Source organism: Salmo salar, chromosome 10, assembly GCF_965601325.2.
Source record: "Salmo salar chromosome 10, fSalSal1, whole genome shotgun sequence".
Classification (NCBI taxonomy): Eukaryota; Metazoa; Chordata; class Actinopteri; order Salmoniformes; family Salmonidae; genus Salmo; species Salmo salar.
Window position 1 is genome coordinate 24,663,852 of NC_138300.1, and position 16,665 is coordinate 24,680,516.

Genomic DNA, 16,665 nt, shown 5'->3' on the forward strand with positions numbered 1-16,665 from the left:
TCAGCAAGCTCCAGACCAGTATGATGCCTCAAACAAGGATCCCCTCTGCTGGCCAGTCAGTGGTACTGTCTGCCATAGATATAGAACATGGTATAACCCAAAGACAGTACAGTATTTTATATCGTGATATAGTTGCGCAACAGTCGGTTTTGTTGCTAAACAACCAACCCGTCTATGCGGTCTGCCCTCCTGTCTCCATGACGACACAGAGGGTTAGGGAAGGTTCATCCCATGTGGACCAGAGGGGTGACCTCTCATACCAACCAGAACCTGCACTTTATTTCAAATTACCTTGGAAATAACTGACAGATACATATTTACAGTCACACTAATAACTTCATATCTTCCTGGAGAGTGCCAGTGCTAAGTGATTCTCAGCACTAGCCTTCTATAGACTGCTTCTCACTGCATTCCCTTACAGCCAAGTAGCTTAATATTGACCCCACAAATTAGGCCCACAAAATAAGTGGATTATTATTCAACCAGCACTCAGAATCTGCTCCCATATGTCAGTGACCCAGAAATGTTTTCAGAGGAAGACAAACGTAAAAAAATAAAAAAGACCAGAAAACAGTGAGACTAGAGCAGATGTCCATGGTGACATACCTGGACTGCAGTCTGTTCTGTTATGAGCCAATAGAGAGAAGACCACCCAGAATCTGAAATATGAGACGGGCAGATGTATGCCAGGGGAGCAACTGGCATGTTGACACCTGAGAAACTAGAGACAGGTGAAGAGAAATAACAGAGTGGAAGTCACTGTATTCCATCCTGGTAACCATTCCTTATAAAAACATCTCCCCACTAAAACATTATCCTTTAGGAGGCACAGTCAGCTGTCCTCCAGGCCAATACTGTGGTTGGGAAAGATCAGTGGGGGGGAGGGTAAGGGGGGGGGGGGGGGGGGATGTGGAGGCTGTCAAAGCTCATCCTTCTCCATCTGCTGGAACGCCTCTAAGTCCTCCCGCCAATCAGCCATCATGGCCTTCACTGATTTGCTGCTAGAGTCCTTCTCAACAGCAGGCTCCTCCTCTGGCTCAGGGTTTCTCTTAATGGCAGGTCCCACATCCTCCTCAGGAGTCACTTCCTCCTTGTCGGGAGCCGATTCGGGAGCTGATTCGTCCAGCTCCACAGTGCTCATGTGTGACCGGTCAAGAGTTGCGGAGGAGGCGGGTGAAGTTTGGTCCTCCTCCGGAGCGTCCCCACCTGAAGAAGGAGAGAGGGGTGAGCTCAGTTCATTTTCAGATCACATTCCACCACAATAAATAAACTGTATCCTGCACAATCATCCATATAGGTTCCGAGTATCCTACATACACAGTGAGTAGGGTATGTATGTATGTATGTATGTATGTAACAGTCAAAAAAAAGTTGACACATCTACTCATTCCAGGGTTTTTCTTTATTTTGACTATTTTCTACATTGTACAATAATAGTGAAGACGTCAAAACTATGAAATAACAAATGAAATCATGTAGTAACCAAAAAAAAAGTTATATTAAAATATATTTTAAAGTAAAAATTCTAAAGGAACTCGTACACCTGAGCTATCTTTTTTGCAGGTGCATGGTAACAGTTGAATAAAATGAGAAAAAAAATAAGAAACATGCACACCGCTCGATAGCATCACTGTTCTTTAATAAGCTTTACGTATCGGCCTCACGGACTTCGTCAGAGCTTTTGTGAGTTTTTTTAAATTAGCACCCTTATGTAGACACAGCCCCACCCACATCCATTCCATACATCAAATGAGGTTGGAGTCGAGGGAAAACAAATAAGTGCTACCAAATATAACAAATGTGCATTTCATAAATGTTCGAATAAAGCGTGTACATAAAACGTATTAAACACATCTGTAAAACCACAATGAGGACATCGACCTACCAAGCAAGTTTTCATAAATCATTGGGTACAGCGCAAGAAAAACATCAGAGTAAACTGAAATGGGGGCATAATTCATGTTCACATTTACAACATACAGGAATTTCATCATTTAGACCTCTAGGAAATAATGTCTGGAGGGTGAAAATCCCAAAACATTCTGTTTTGCGCAGAGTATTATTTATATCGCCTTCCCTGTCTGATATATTAACTTTCTCTATGCCACAAAATAAATTTTTTTTTTTAAAAAAAAGGTAGAAATGTTTTAGGTAATTAAAATGTACTGCAACTGGATAATCCCTGTCGTTTCTCCCGATTGAACTTATATGTTCAGAAATTGTCTGTTTAAGCGAACGAGAGGTTTTACCTACATAACACAGCCCACATGGACATTTAATCACGTCGATAACATGGGTGGTGGAGCACGTACGTCATTTATTTGGAACCGTTTTCCTGTATGTGGGTGGCAGAAATATTCACACTTCATCATATTGTTGCACTGTGCAGGAAAACTTGTTTTCTTGTGCTGTACCCAATGATTTATGAAAACTTGCTTGGTTGGTCAATGTCCTCATTGTGGTTTTACAGACGTGTTTAATACTTTATGTACACACTTTTTTATATATATATATATATATATAAAAATAAAAAATGCACATTGTTATATTTTGTAGCACATATTTGTTTTCCCTGGACTCCAACCCCATTTGATCCATGGAAAAGATGTGGGTCGAGCTGTCTACATAAGGGTGTTAATTTAAAACACACAAAAGCTCTGACAAAGGCCGTGTGGCCGATACGTAAGCTTATTAAAGAACACTGACACTATCAAGAGCGGTGTGCAGTTTCTTTTTTCTCAGATTCTTCAAAGTTGCCACCCTTTGCCTTGACAGCTTTGCACACTCTTGGCATTCTCTCAACCAGCTTCACCTCGAATGCTTTTACAACAGTCTTGAAGAAGTACCCACATATGCTGAGCACTTGTCTGCTTTTCCTTTGCACTGCGGTCCAACTCATCCCAAACCATCTCAATTGAGGTCAGGTGATTGTGGAGGCCAGGTCATCTGACGCAGCACTTCATCACTCTCCTTCTTGGTCTAATAACCCTTACACAGCCTGGAGGTGTGTTGGGTCATTGTCCTGTTGAAAAACAAATGATAGTCCCACTAAGCGCAAACCAGATGGGATGGTGTATCGCTACAGAATGCTGTGGTAGCCATGCTTGAATTCTAAATAAATCACTGACAGTGTCACCAGCAAAGCACCCCACACCATCACACCTCCATGCTTCACAGTGGGAACCACACATGCAGAGATCATTCGTTCACCTACTCTGCGTCACAAAGACACGGCGGTTGGAACCACAAATCTCAAATTTGGCCTCATCAGACCAAAGGACAGAATTCCACAAGTCTAATGTCCATTGTTTGTGTTTCTTGGCCCAAGCAAATCTGCTCTTCTTATTGGTGTCCTTTAGTAGTGGTTTCTTTGCTGCAATTTGACCATGAAGGCCTGATTCAGTCGCCTCTGAAGAGTTGATGTTTAGATGTGTCTGTTATTTGAACTCTGAAGCATTTATTTGGACTCCAATCTGAGGTGCAGTTAACTCTAATGAATTTATAATCTGCAGCAGAGGTAACTCTGGGTCTTCCTTTCCTGTGGCGGTCTTCATGAGAGCCAGTTTCATCATAGCGCTTGATGGTTTTTGCGCTTGAAGTCCTTGAAATTTTCCGCATTGACTGACCATGTCTCAAAGTATTGATGGACTGTTATTTGTCTTTGCTTATTTGAGCTGTTCTTGCCATAATATGGACTTGGTCTTTTACTAAATAGGGCTATCTTCTGTATACCACCCCTACCTTGTCACAACACAACTGATTGGCTCAAACGCATTAACGAGGAAAGAAATTTCACAAATTCACTTTTAACAAGGCACACCTGTTAATTGAAATGCATTCCAGGTGACTACCTCATGAAGCTGGTTGAGAAAATGCCAAGAGTATGCAAAACTGTCATCAAGGCAAAAAGTGGCTACTTTGAAGAATCTCAAATATATTTTTCTTTGTTTAAAACTTTTTTGGTTACTACATGATTCCATGTATTTCATAGTTTATGTCTTCACAATTATTCTACAATGTAGAAGAAAGTACAAATAAAGAAAAATCTTGGAATGAGTAGGTGTGTCTAAACTTTTGACTGGTACTGTATATCTAACACAAGCACCCACACCGGCCATTCCCAGACAGAAATAGAGCAGTGTTGCAGTTCACAAGAGGCAGCGAACTATAAACAGCACGGTACTGATGAGTCATGTCCAGTACAGACCAACATTATCATGCTCCTGATGAGTTCTGAGATGGCCAGCTATTTACACAAGACTAACCTGCACTGAGCTGCTCTACCACACACAAAATAATGGAGAGGGGAAAGAGGGCGATACTTACTGCTCTCCAGCAGGATGCCAGGGAGAGGTTTACCTTTGAATATGGAGGCTGCTCATCCAAAGGGTGAAGGAAAAGGAAAGAAAGAGAGCAGAGGAAAGTTACTGTTACAGTGCACCACTGGGAAGAAGAGGAAAAGGAAGACAGATGGAAAGGGAGCTGTATCCTGTATCACACATCACACTGGGTGCTCACCATCACCTATCTCCACAAAGCTGCTACTGTAAAGTGGCCACAGGCACACTATTTGGAGTCACCAGTGAACCCTGAAATACTGGCCATTTTGAAATCGTCACAGAATCAAATCTGGTCTCTAATGAGCTGAAATAAGGACCCATGTTCTGAACATGTCTTCAGTCAGTAGCACCCTCCTGTTCTGTCCAGTGGATCTCACCTCGGTCTCTGGCCTTGTCGCTCAGCAGCACCTCCACCTCCCTGTACTCCTTAAGAGCCTCCAACAGGATGTTTCCCTCCTTGTAGAACAGGAAGAGCAGGGGCAAGGTGACGTCGTCCGTGTTGCGGCCATCGCCGGCCATCTGGAAGAGGGGAGCTGTGTCACTACTGCTGCCCTCGTTGTCATCTGTTGGGGAGAAGGAGGGGGTAGTTAGCAGGGTGAAAGAGGACCCTATAAATGGTAATAGGTCAGTTTATTAAAGGTTATATACATAATGAAAGTGTTATGAACATGAATAAATGTCAGAAGTATGATGAGTTAGTGAAGCCTTCTTGAAGTAGATTCATTCATTTAAATGAAGATCCTGTGTCAGTTGGTCCTCCTCACCGATGACGATACCTCCGATGGCCCCAGCCTTCATGATGTGTCTGGTCTTCTCAGCGAACATACACTGGCCCCGCTGCAGCAGAGCGATGCGGCCCTGTACAAAGGCAGCGTTGCTCAGCTCCGCACAGCCACTGTAGGGCTCAGCCACTGTCACAAACCCACGCACCTTCAGACAGACAAAGAGAGTACATGTTCAAACGTCACTCGGAACGCTGAGAATAGAGAACCTCTGGCGCCTAGGGACAAGACAGGATAAACAAACAAGCAGACAGGCGCCCATCCATTGGAAATTGGGACACTGAAAACACACTCACCCCAGTGATGCTCTTGGAAAGGTCGGTGCCAAACTGTGCTGGGCCAGCAGTCAGCACCACTCTGCCGAAGAAGGGGTGGGAGATGATCTGCACGGCGCGCGGAGGGAGCTGCTCCTTCTGCTGCTGGCTGGACAGCTCCATCATCTCCTGCATGAAGCGCATCCCGTCCTCTGCTGCCACAGCACTGACCGCCTAGAGAGAGAGGTAACGGGAGAGAGAGGGACGGAGATGGAGTTAGAGAGGAGAGGGCAGTAGATAGGGAGAGACTGAGTAAGACTCAAATGGGGGGGTTAGCAGTCGTCTTATGACACCATTCAAACTGATAGCAAAAACATGTCTCCCGGCTTGTATTGTGCATGATTATTTACCTGTGTAGCGTGTTGGACTAGCTGCACTCTGCCGTCCTTCAGGTGTATAAGGCTGACTCCCATCCTCCTCAGCAGCTCCAGGTGATCAGGGTTGTTGGCCATGAAGTCCTGAGCCCTCAGAGGGGGGCGACCCATCCCTGGCTCACTAGACGAGAGGGTGGAGGGCACTAATGTTCACATTCAGTATGGTTGTGACAAGAATACTATTCTGCCATATTTCAGTACAAAAAGCACTTAACATGATTCCTCACGTTAGGCATAATGTCCCTTACCGGTGAACGGCAGGGCGGGGACAGCTCTTGTCCACAGCACTTCTGATTGGATCTCGGAGGTTCCGAGGGAAGGCAGGGTCAGGGAAAAGGAGGCGTGTGTTGGGGCAGGTCCAATCAAAGTTGGAGTCATCCAGCTCTTCCTCTGACTAAGACAGAGGGGGAGAGAACAAACATGACTAACTCGATCATCTGAATATTATTAGAAGTAGTATCATTAGAATTATAGCTGGTCACAGCATGTGATTTTACAATACCCACCCAAAGAGATTTGACAGAGGCGGACAGATGAGGCAGAGATGCAGCCTGTACTGTGGAGTTGGCGGGAGGAGAGGGGGCGCGAGGGGTAGTGGACAGGGACAGGGGCAGGAGGTGAGCCTCGGTGGTGAAGATGTAGTCCTCAACATTAAACGGCAGATCGTCCTCCTCTGCAAACAGCAGGAACAGGTACTTGAACATCTCCGCCAGGAAGAAGGAGTCCATTCTGAGAGGAAGCAGGCCAAATTTGGAGCAGCAGGGTAGACACGACATACACCATTTTGATTTAACTACCTGCCTGGCACACTGTTGCTCAGCCACTTAAACCATCCACCTCTGTTTCCCGCCCATCATTAAATGCCAGTCAGATCCTCCCCGTCCCTTGGCTATTCCCTTGGCTCTGGGCTCTCACCGGTCCTCGTGGCTCCCGGTGCGAACGTCCTTCATGGCAGCAAAGCCACAGGGGACCCGGGCAAAGCGGTTCAGGTTGTCCAGCACCGTGCGGCCTACCTCTAGGTAGTAGGGGTCTTTGGTGGCCTAGAGGGGGAACAGTGGAACCAGGGTTAGACACTGTACTACTGGATTAGACAATAACGAAGGCCACGGAGATCAAAATGTACAGTGCATACGAAAAGTATTCAGACCTTTTCACGTTTCCACATTTTGTCACAGCCTTAATCTAAAATGAATAAAAAAAATTAAATCCTCAACCTATACACAATACCCCATAATGACAAAGGGAATACATGACACTTGAATTTTTTGCAAATGTATTAAGAAAAACGGAAATATCACATTTACATTAGTATTCAGACCCTTTACTCTGTACTTTGTTGAAGCACCTTTGGCAGCAATTACAGCCTCAAGTCTTCTTGGGTATGACGCTACAAGCTTGACACACCTGTATTTGGGGAGTTTCTACCATTCTTCTCTGCAGATTGTCTCAAGCTCTATAAGGTTGGATGGAGAGCGTCGCAGCACAGCTATTTTCAGGTCTTTCCAGAGATGTACGATCGGATTCAAGTTCAGGATCTGGCTGGGCCACTCAAGGATATTCAGAGACTCGTCCTGAAGCCACTCCCTGCGTTGTCTTGGTTGTGTGCTTAGGGTTGTTGTCCTGTTGGAAGTTGAACCTTTGCCTCAGTCGGCGGTCCTGTTCTGGAGCAGGTTTTCATCAAGGATCACAATGTACTTTGCTCCGTTCATCTCTCCCTCAACCCTGACTAGTCTCTCAGTTCCTGCCACTGAAAAACATCCCCACGGCATGATGCTGCCACCACCATGTTTCACCGTAGGGATTGTGCCAGGTTTCCTCCAGACGTGACTCTTGGCATTCAGGCCAAAGAGTTAAATCTTGGTTTCATCAGAGCAGAGAATCTTGTTTCACATGGTCTGAGAGTCTTTAGGTGCCTTTTGGAAAACTCCAAGTGGGCTGTCATGTGCCTTTTACTGAGGAGTGGCTTCCGTCTGGCCACTCCACCATAAAAGCCTGATTGGTGGAGTGCTGCAGAGATGAGAGAACCTTCCAAAAGGACAACCATCTCCACAGAGGAACCCTGGAGCTCTGTCAGAGTGACCATCGGGTTCTTGGTCACCTCCCTGACCAAGGCCCTTCTCCCATGATTGCTCAGTTTGGCCAGGCAGCCAACTCTAGGAAGTGTCTTGGTGGTTCCAAACTTCTTCCATTTAAGAACGGGAAAGGGAAAGAGGGATACCTAGTCAGTTGTACAAATGAAGCCCTAAAACTGAAATGTGTCTTCCACATTTAACCCATCCCCTCTGAATCAGAGAGGTGGGGGGGGGGGGGGGGGGCTGCCTTAAATCCACATCCATTTCTCAGTGGCAGAACAACATTTTTTTTACCTTGTCAGCTTGGTTATTTGATCCAGCAACCTTCGATGGAGGCCACTGTGTTCTTGGTGACCTTCGATGCTGCAGACATTTTTTAGTGCCCTTCCCCAGATCTGTGCTTCGACACAATCCTGTCTCGGAGCTCTACAGACAATTCCTTCGACCTCATGGCTTGGTTTTTGCTCTGACATGCACTGTCAACTGTGAGACCTTATATAGACAAGTGTGTGCCTTTCCAAATCATGTCCAATCAATTGCATTTACCACAGGTGGACCAATCAAGTTGAAGAAACAGGATGCACCTGAGCTCAATTGAGTCTCATAGCAAAGGGTCTGAATAGTTATGTAAATAAGCTAATTATATATATTTTTTCAATACTTTTGCAAAAAATGTCTAAAAACCTGTTTTCGCATTGTCATTAAAGGGTATTGTGTGTAGATTGATGGGGATTGTTTTGTTGTTTTTTTAATCCATTTTAGATTAAGGCTGTAACGTCACAAAATGTGGAAAAAGTCAAGGGGTCTGAATATTTTCTGAATGTACTGTATGTTCATGGATCTATGTCAACTTCTAGACTGCATGTCTGCACAGTCCTTACCTTGTACAGGAAATAGGTGCTCTCTGCAAACTCAGGTCTTAGTGGATGCTGAGCCCAGTGTACCCTGAAATCAGTGGTGAATGCCTGGGGAACAAAGAGGGGTGTTAAAGGCTACTGAGTGAGAGCAAATAGAGGGAGAGGGAGCAACAACAAAAAATTGTGCTAACCTCTGGGAGGAAGTTGTGTTTCTTGGTGACTTGATACAGCATCTCATGGGTCTCAATGGCTGGCCGGATATCTCCCTTCAACACCTGGGGGATTCATTAACAAGGTTAGGAGGAAAATACATGTTTTAATTTGTCTCCATAACCTCAGCACTATCTTTATGTACTAAAACCCCTGCTTAGGCAGCTGGTCTCTTAGTGACGCCAGGCTAAGTGTCTCACCTGCAGCCCAGGGAAGAAGGCCAGGAGGGAGTCCATCCAGGTGCGAGCAGGCAGCAGAGGCTTGTGGATGTGAACATCCAGCAGGAGAGGAGGCTGGCTGATGTACTTCATTATAGACGCATAGTGCTGGAAACACACATAATGAGAAAATATGACAAGCTGAGGATGAGAATGGAGCATACTTTCTGTGTATTGTATTCCATCATAATAAAGGCATAACAGCATTCCATGATCTCGGCTGGAGAATGGTTACATCGTGTGACGTCACTCACAATGTTGAAGCGCTGCAGAAAGAGGTCATCTCCCAGGAGAATGTAGGCTTTCAGCAGGTACTCATAATACGAGTCGATCCCTGCTCCAACTCCGCTGTCTGGAACAATACAACAGCGTACCGTTTCATACCTCAGAAACACTAATGGCCTATTTCTACAAGTACAAAACATCAGCGCCTACTCCCCTGCCCATTCACTTCTACTACACCCAATAATACACTGTCCTTCGCCAGAAAGATCCATGTAAATCCTCCTTTATCATACTAGTTATGGCCTGGGACGGGTTCTCTCCCTCACCCCTGCGGACCCACTCTCCTGAGTGGATGTTGATGGTTGTTCCCACCAGGTTGCTGTTCCTCTGTCTCTTCTCCCACAGGAAGTTTAGGGCTCTCCGTGCATGGACCTGTGTATGATGAAATTAATTGTACAATTATTATATTTTTATCTATTTAGCAGAATATTTTATACAAAGCGACTTAGTCATTCATGGATAAAAACAATGTAATGTACGGGTGGTCCTGGGAATCAAAACCCACTATCCTGGTGTGGCAAGAGCCATGCTCTACCAACTGAACTACAGAAGACCATGAATCAATATCATTCAGACACACTGGGATCTCCGAGAGTCAACAAGCTGGACTGACCCTTTAAGGTCTAGTACTGCTGCAGTCTAGTCATGCATCAGCCGTGATCTGAACACACATTTTAAAGTAAAAGAGACGAATGTCTTATACCTCAAACACCGGGTCCCCAGTGAAGCGACTCAAGGCAGCGAACTCCAGGATAATTGTACCAGCACAAGCTGTGCAGGTGTCCGTCTCTGTGCCCGTCCGAGACTCAGGACCCCTGACACCATGCTTCAAGTTTACCTGTTGAGTGGAATTATAAGGCTCAATATAGCTGTCATAGACTGAAATACACCGCTGTGTTCCAAGTCATTGTCCACGTGAACTATACAGCCATAGAAAACTCTGCCTCTGAAAACTATGGCAGCTGCAAGCAGAGCACTGAAGCAGAAAATTAAATGATGCAGTCATAACCTGAGAGGGCTGCTGTACTCTTACCCGCTAGCCGACGGCATGCTTTTAGCTAATGTGCTTGCCAAAAGTTGCCCTCTCAACCTTATGGGTGTATGTACATGATTGTGTGGGTGTGTGTGTGACATATTATGGTAAAAACACAACAGCCGAGACCTTATGTTTAGTCTATGTATAGGCTGCATGTATAGTCAGAGCTCACCCTGGGGTAAGGCAGGCCACTGCTGGTGTTGAAGGCAGGCAGGAGTCTGAGACCCAGGTCTTTGGCCATGTGGAGCAGCTCATCCTGGTACCACTGCATGTAATGCCCTGCATCCTTCAGCATCACAGCCATGGAGTGGCCCCCTAGCAGCCCCCTGAAAACATAAGGAAAGTCACAATAGTCACAAACACACGTACACATGATGTCCAGCCAGTCAACTGGCTTTTATGTTTTTTCTTACCCCAGCACACGGATGTTGGTCTCAAAGACAGACACCACAACGTCATTGTCGAGTCGCACATCTTTCAGCACTCTCCTCACTGCTGCCTCAAACTCTGCTGTCTTGTTTAAGAGCTGGAAGTAAATACAGGTGGAAATCAATTAAAACCAAAGCATCCCTAAAAACAGAGGCTGAACAAAACCAACAAGGCAGCTTACTGGTCGGTAATACAAACTAAAGAGATTGTACTCACCACTAGAGTGTCCAGGGTGTCGATGAGGGTGAGAGAGAACCTTAAAACCCACAGAGACAATTCAATCAAATCACTGTCACAGTCCCTTATGGCGAGAAGATATCAACAGACACTCAAGAGTATTCCAGTGCCAACAGGACTGTTTCTCCTGTTACCACATCCTACTCAGCCCTGAAGGCAGGCAGGCAGGCAGGCAGGCAGACAGGCCCTTACATCCCCAGTGCGTCATCCACGTCTCCCCGACTGGGCTCCAGCCCACGCACCCTCCCCCGACACGTCAGAGGCATCAGCTCATCTGCTGGGTACGCATGGTCCTGGAGAACACAACCAATAAGGATCAATGGTAGTGTGTAAATGTTGAACATATGTCAGACAGAACTTGACATACAGAAGGCATAAATAAGGTTCAACTAGTTTCCTTGCAAAACACTAAACCACACCAAAATCAATACATTCACATCTGTTCCTGGCAAATAAAGCAGAAGTTCAAAACACTTGCCACGCAATAATTTCCATCTGAAAGGACCCATGAGCACCAACATGAGAAGTACATAGGAGCATGTCAAAGGAAAGCCTAGTGTCTATATAGGCATACAGTGTGTATTCAGACCCCTTGACTTTCTCCACATTTTGTTATGTTACAGAATTATTCTAAAATGGTTGAAATTATTTTCCCTCATCTACACACAATACCCCATAATAACAAAGCAAAAACAAGTTGAGAAATTTTTGCTAATTTATTAAAATTACAAAAAAAATTGAAATCTCACATTTACATAACTATTCAGACCCTTTACTCAGTACTTTCGATCGGGTTCAAGTCCGAGCTCTGGCTGGGCCATTCAAGGACATTCAGAGACTTGTCCTAAAGCCACTCCTGTGTTGTCTTAGCTGTGTGCTTAGAGTCGTTGTCTTGTTGGAAGGTGAACCTTCGCCCCTTCATGGCTTGGTTTTTGCTCTGACTTGCACTGTCAACTCTGGGACCTTATATAGACAGGTGTGTGCCTTTCCAAATCATGTTCAATCAATTGAATTTACCACAGGTGGACTCCTATCAAGTTGTAGAAACATCTCAAGGATGATCAATGGAAACAGGATGCAACGGAGCTCAATTTCGAGTCGCCTAGCAAAGGGTCTGAATACTTATTAAATAAGGTATTTTATTTATAATACATTTGCAAACATTTTAAAAAATCTGTTTTTTCTGTCATTATGGGATATTGTGTGTAGATTGATGAGGGGGGGGAAAAAAAACTATTGAATCCATTTTAGAATAAGGCTGTTTTGTAACAAAATTTGGAAAAAGTCAAGGGGTCTGAATACTTTCCGAACGCACTGTATATATATTTTTAAACCATTTTTCAATGTAAAAAATTAGGAATAAGCAAAGGCTTTGATGTTTGGTCAAACAGATGGAAAATAGGTCTTAGAAAACATCAACCAGAAAAAGTCTTAGTCTTCACAAGCCTCGACTTTTCCCACATTTCATTGTGTTACAGCCTGAATTTAAAATGGGTTAAATTGAGATTATTTGTCACTGGCCTACACACAATTCCCCATAATGTCAAAGTGGAATTATGTTTTTAGACAGTTTTACCAATTAATACAAATGTTTAGCTGAAATGATTCAATAAGTATTCAACCCCTTTGTTAATGCAAGCTTAAATAAATTCATGAGGTAAATATTTGTTTAACAAGTCACATTTAATAATACATTTCATGGACTCATTCTGTGTGCAATAGTGTACAACAGGATTTTTGAATGACTACCTCATCTCTGTACCACACACATACAATTATCTGTAAGGTCCCTCAGTCGAGCAGTGATTTTCACACACAGATTCAACTACAGGGAGGTTTTCCAATGCCTTGCAAATAAGGGCACCTATTGGTAGATGGGTCAAAATGTAAAAAGCAGACATTGAATATCCCTTTGAGAAAGGTGAAGTTATTAAGTACACATTGGATGGTGTATCAATACACCCAGTCACTACAAAGATAAAGGCGTCCTTCCTAACTTGGTTGCCGGAGAGGAAGGAAATCGCTCAGGGATTTCAACATGAGGCCAATGGTGACTTGAAAACAGTTACAGTTTAATGGCTGTGATAGGAGAAAACTGAGGATGAATCAACAACATGTAGTTACTCCACAATACTAACATAAATGGCTGAGAGAAAAGGAAGCCTGTAAAGAAAAAAAATATTCCAAAACATGCATCCTTTTTGCAATAAAGTAAAACTGCAAATAAATGTGGCAAAGAAATTAACTTTATGTGCTGAATACAAAGTGTTATGTTTAGAGCAAATCCAACACATCACCGAGTACCCCTCTTCATATTTTCCAGCATGGTGGTGGCTGCATCAAGTTATGGGTATGCTTGTTATCGGCAAGGACTAGAGAGTTTTTTTTATTTTATTAAAAGAAACGGAATGGAGCTAAGCACAGGCAAAATCCTTGAGGAAAACCTGGTTCAGTCTGCTTTCCAAGTGCCACTGTGAGACAAATTCAACTTTCAGCAGGACAATAACCTAAAACACAAATCAAATATACACTGGAGTTGTTAACCAACATGACAGTGAATGTTCCGGAGGGGCCTACTTACAGTTGACTTAGATTGGCTTGAAAAGCTATGGCAAGACTTGAAAATGGCTTTATAGCATTTTTCTTCCACTTTGATAGAGTATTTTTTGTAGATCGTCGACCAAAAAATAAATAAATAATAGATTTCAATACATTTTAATCCCACTTTGTAAAACAACAAAAGTAGAAAACGTCAAGGGGGTTGAATACTTTCTGAAGGCACTGAACCGAATGAATAGTCATTAAACACTGGTCACCTTAATAATGTTTAGATGCTGCTTTACCCAATTTATATGTATATACTGTTTTCTAGTCATGGCTCATCCTATGTAACTACTGCCACACACACACACACACACACCTTTTCTATTCATACTGTCCATACACACACATATACTGTACACTCAGTGGTCAGTTTATTAGGTTCACAAAAATGGTTCGCTCCCCACAGACAGTGAGTCACCTGGCCGTGGCATGCTATATAAAGCAGGCAGACAGGCAGTTCAATTGCATGCTAGAATGGGCAAAACAAGTTACCTAAGCGACTGAGTGTTGTATGAGCATCGGTGCCAGGTGTGTTGGTTCCAGTATCTTATAAATGGCCAACCTCCTGGGCTTTTCACACACAACAGTGTCTAGGGGATTTACTGAGAATGGCGCAACAAACAAAATGTCAGCGGTCCTGTGAGTGAAAACAGCTCGTTGATGAGAGGTCGAAGGAGAATGGTAAGAATCATGCAAGCTAACAGGCGGGCCACAAACAGGCAAGTAACAGTGCAGTACAACAGTGGTGTGTAGAACGGCATCTCGGAACGCACAACTTGTCGGTCCTTGTCACGGATGGGCTACAGCAGCAGACGACCACACCGGCTTCTACTCCTATCAGCTAAAAACAAGAAGAAGTAGCTCCAGTGGGCATGCGATCACCAACACTGGACAATTGAGGAGTGGAAGAACATTGCCTGGTCTGACAAATCCTTGTTCCTGTTGCGTCATGCTGATGGCAGAGTCAGGATTTGGCATAAGCAACATGAGTCCATGGCCCCATCCTACCTGGTGTCAACAGTACAGGCTGGTGGCGGTGGTGTAATGGTTTGGAGAATGTTTTCCTGACACACGTTAAGGTCCCTTGATACCAATTGAGCAACATTTCCACGCCCCGAAGAATTCAGGCTGTTTGAGGCAAAGGGGGGGTCCGACCCGGTACTAGATGGATGTACCTAATAAAAACTGTCCATTGAGTGTACATTTATATTCCAGACTCTGGTCCGGAAGCTAATTTCCAGAAATTCTATACATTCTTCCATAGGGTTTTGTACTGTGTATTTAAATACTGTTTGTAAACAGATCATTCTAATATTTCTACTAGTGTACATTGCATATTAGTTACACTGTTTATACACTGCATATTTATTTATATACTGGAATCTTGACATAGCTCACTAATATATCTACTGCTGTACATACCATTCTTAGTATATCTTGTGTAAATACATATAGATTGCATTTGGATGTGTTACAGTGCTATTTGGGTTGTTAATTTATTTCGTTCCGACATTTCTTGATTTCTTGTTGTGGTTTTTGTAATCTTTTAAAAAATTATTATTAGTGTACTTGTTTGACATTTTACTGCATTGTTAGAAGCTAGTAACACAAGCATTCACTGCACCTGCTAGAACATCTGATAAACTGTGTATGCGACCATTAAACTTTGATTTGATCTCAGTTAAATGAATGGGGCAGGTGCGGTGACGAGACTTACCATATAATTTGAATAAGCATGGTCAAACATCTCAACCACTTGGTTCCTTGAGGGGAAAGAACAAGTCAGCTTAGCACATTCTCCTTTATCTGAGGCAGTGAGAACTTGTCACACATCTAGCCCAGAACCAGACATCTTTCTCACTCACCTCAGTTTGAGCTTCTCCTCTCGTGACATAGATTGTCCAAGCCTGCATAAGGTGCTCAGCAATAGCAGCAATGAAAACAATAGGGCCGACATTGTTGCAGGGCGAAACCCCAACACTCTCCACATGGCTACAACCTCGCTTTTTCAGTCAAGCGCAATTGTAACCGATCATCACATTAATATTGGCCTAGACACCACAACACTCTCTGATAAACACAAGCACTCAGATCTCATGTTCACATATTCAGCACTAGGGGACACTTCAGGCACAGTCTGTCTGCCCAATGATTATTTAATGCTTTCAAACAACACATTGAGACAGTGCTGTTTATAAGGCCAACAATATTGTTACTAATAAGCTTATTGACACGCATTTAGACACCACCTTTGACTCACTCCACCTCACCAAAGTCATAATGTACAAATCCAGGTTTATGGCAGTGGTGTGACAAGAGGTTGGACATACAACTGTATCTAAAAATCAGGCTCATAAGTTATATATTTGACAGAATGCAGGAATGCTGTAGTATTATGTAAACGGACATCAGTGATCTGTCATAAAATGCGTCTTAATATCTAAGACAAAGTTATACCAAGACGTTCGCGCACACTCCTTCCTTGACTCAGTGTCAAATCCCTTAAAACCGCGTTCACCTGTTGGTCACACCTGTTTGCTTTCCAAATCATTGACACACGCGGCACCCGGACCTACCGTAGCGTGTGACACGTTGGCAAAGCTTCAGTCAACACAAACATTCACATACTGTGGCGTCTGTGGCGTTTTTTAACTGGTAATCACATTATTGATAACTGACAGTCTAACACTCTTCAAGACAATCTCTCCTTCCGTATTAACGTTACTTGACATCCGTGTCTGGGTAAGCGGACACCATAAACGCTTAGCCACTGCCAGTAATACCGAAGAGGTAAATTCTCGCTTTCAGGTTAACTTAAAACTACCAAATAATTAGCTAATCATTAACTAATTTCGATAACGTAGCTGACTACAAAGTTGTTCCGTTGTTATCGACAGTAGCCCCATA

General features: G+C 43.7%; 1 protein-coding gene across 3 annotated transcripts; it reads right to left on the reverse strand.

The window, feature by feature from the left end:
* Window positions 1-777: 777 nt before the first annotated feature.
* Window positions 778-16,046, reverse strand: LOC106613826 (ER degradation-enhancing alpha-mannosidase-like protein 3). Of its 3 annotated transcripts, none has more exons than XM_014216477.3 (21): window positions 15,624-16,046; window positions 15,476-15,521; window positions 11,347-11,447; window positions 11,134-11,173; window positions 10,902-11,014; window positions 10,661-10,814; window positions 10,156-10,290; window positions 9,719-9,824; window positions 9,422-9,519; window positions 9,150-9,275; window positions 8,931-9,014; window positions 8,764-8,847; window positions 6,726-6,850; window positions 6,317-6,539; window positions 6,059-6,204; window positions 5,787-5,931; window positions 5,419-5,610; window positions 5,105-5,270; window positions 4,718-4,903; window positions 4,360-4,374; window positions 778-1,206 (listed from the first exon to the last, which is right to left on the reverse strand). In XM_014216477.3, the coding sequence occupies exons 1-21, from the start codon at window positions 15,746-15,748 to the stop codon at window positions 920-922; spliced, it is 2,697 nt and encodes an 898-aa protein (XP_014071952.1). In that variant the 5' UTR covers window positions 15,749-16,046; the 3' UTR covers window positions 778-919. The 3 variants fall into 3 exon arrangements, with proteins under 3 accessions (XP_014071952.1, XP_014071951.1, XP_014071953.1); XM_014216476.3 differs by having other exon boundaries at window positions 4,327-4,374; XM_014216478.3 differs by lacking the exon at window positions 4,360-4,374.
* Between the last annotated feature and the right edge of the window lie 619 nt (window positions 16,047-16,665).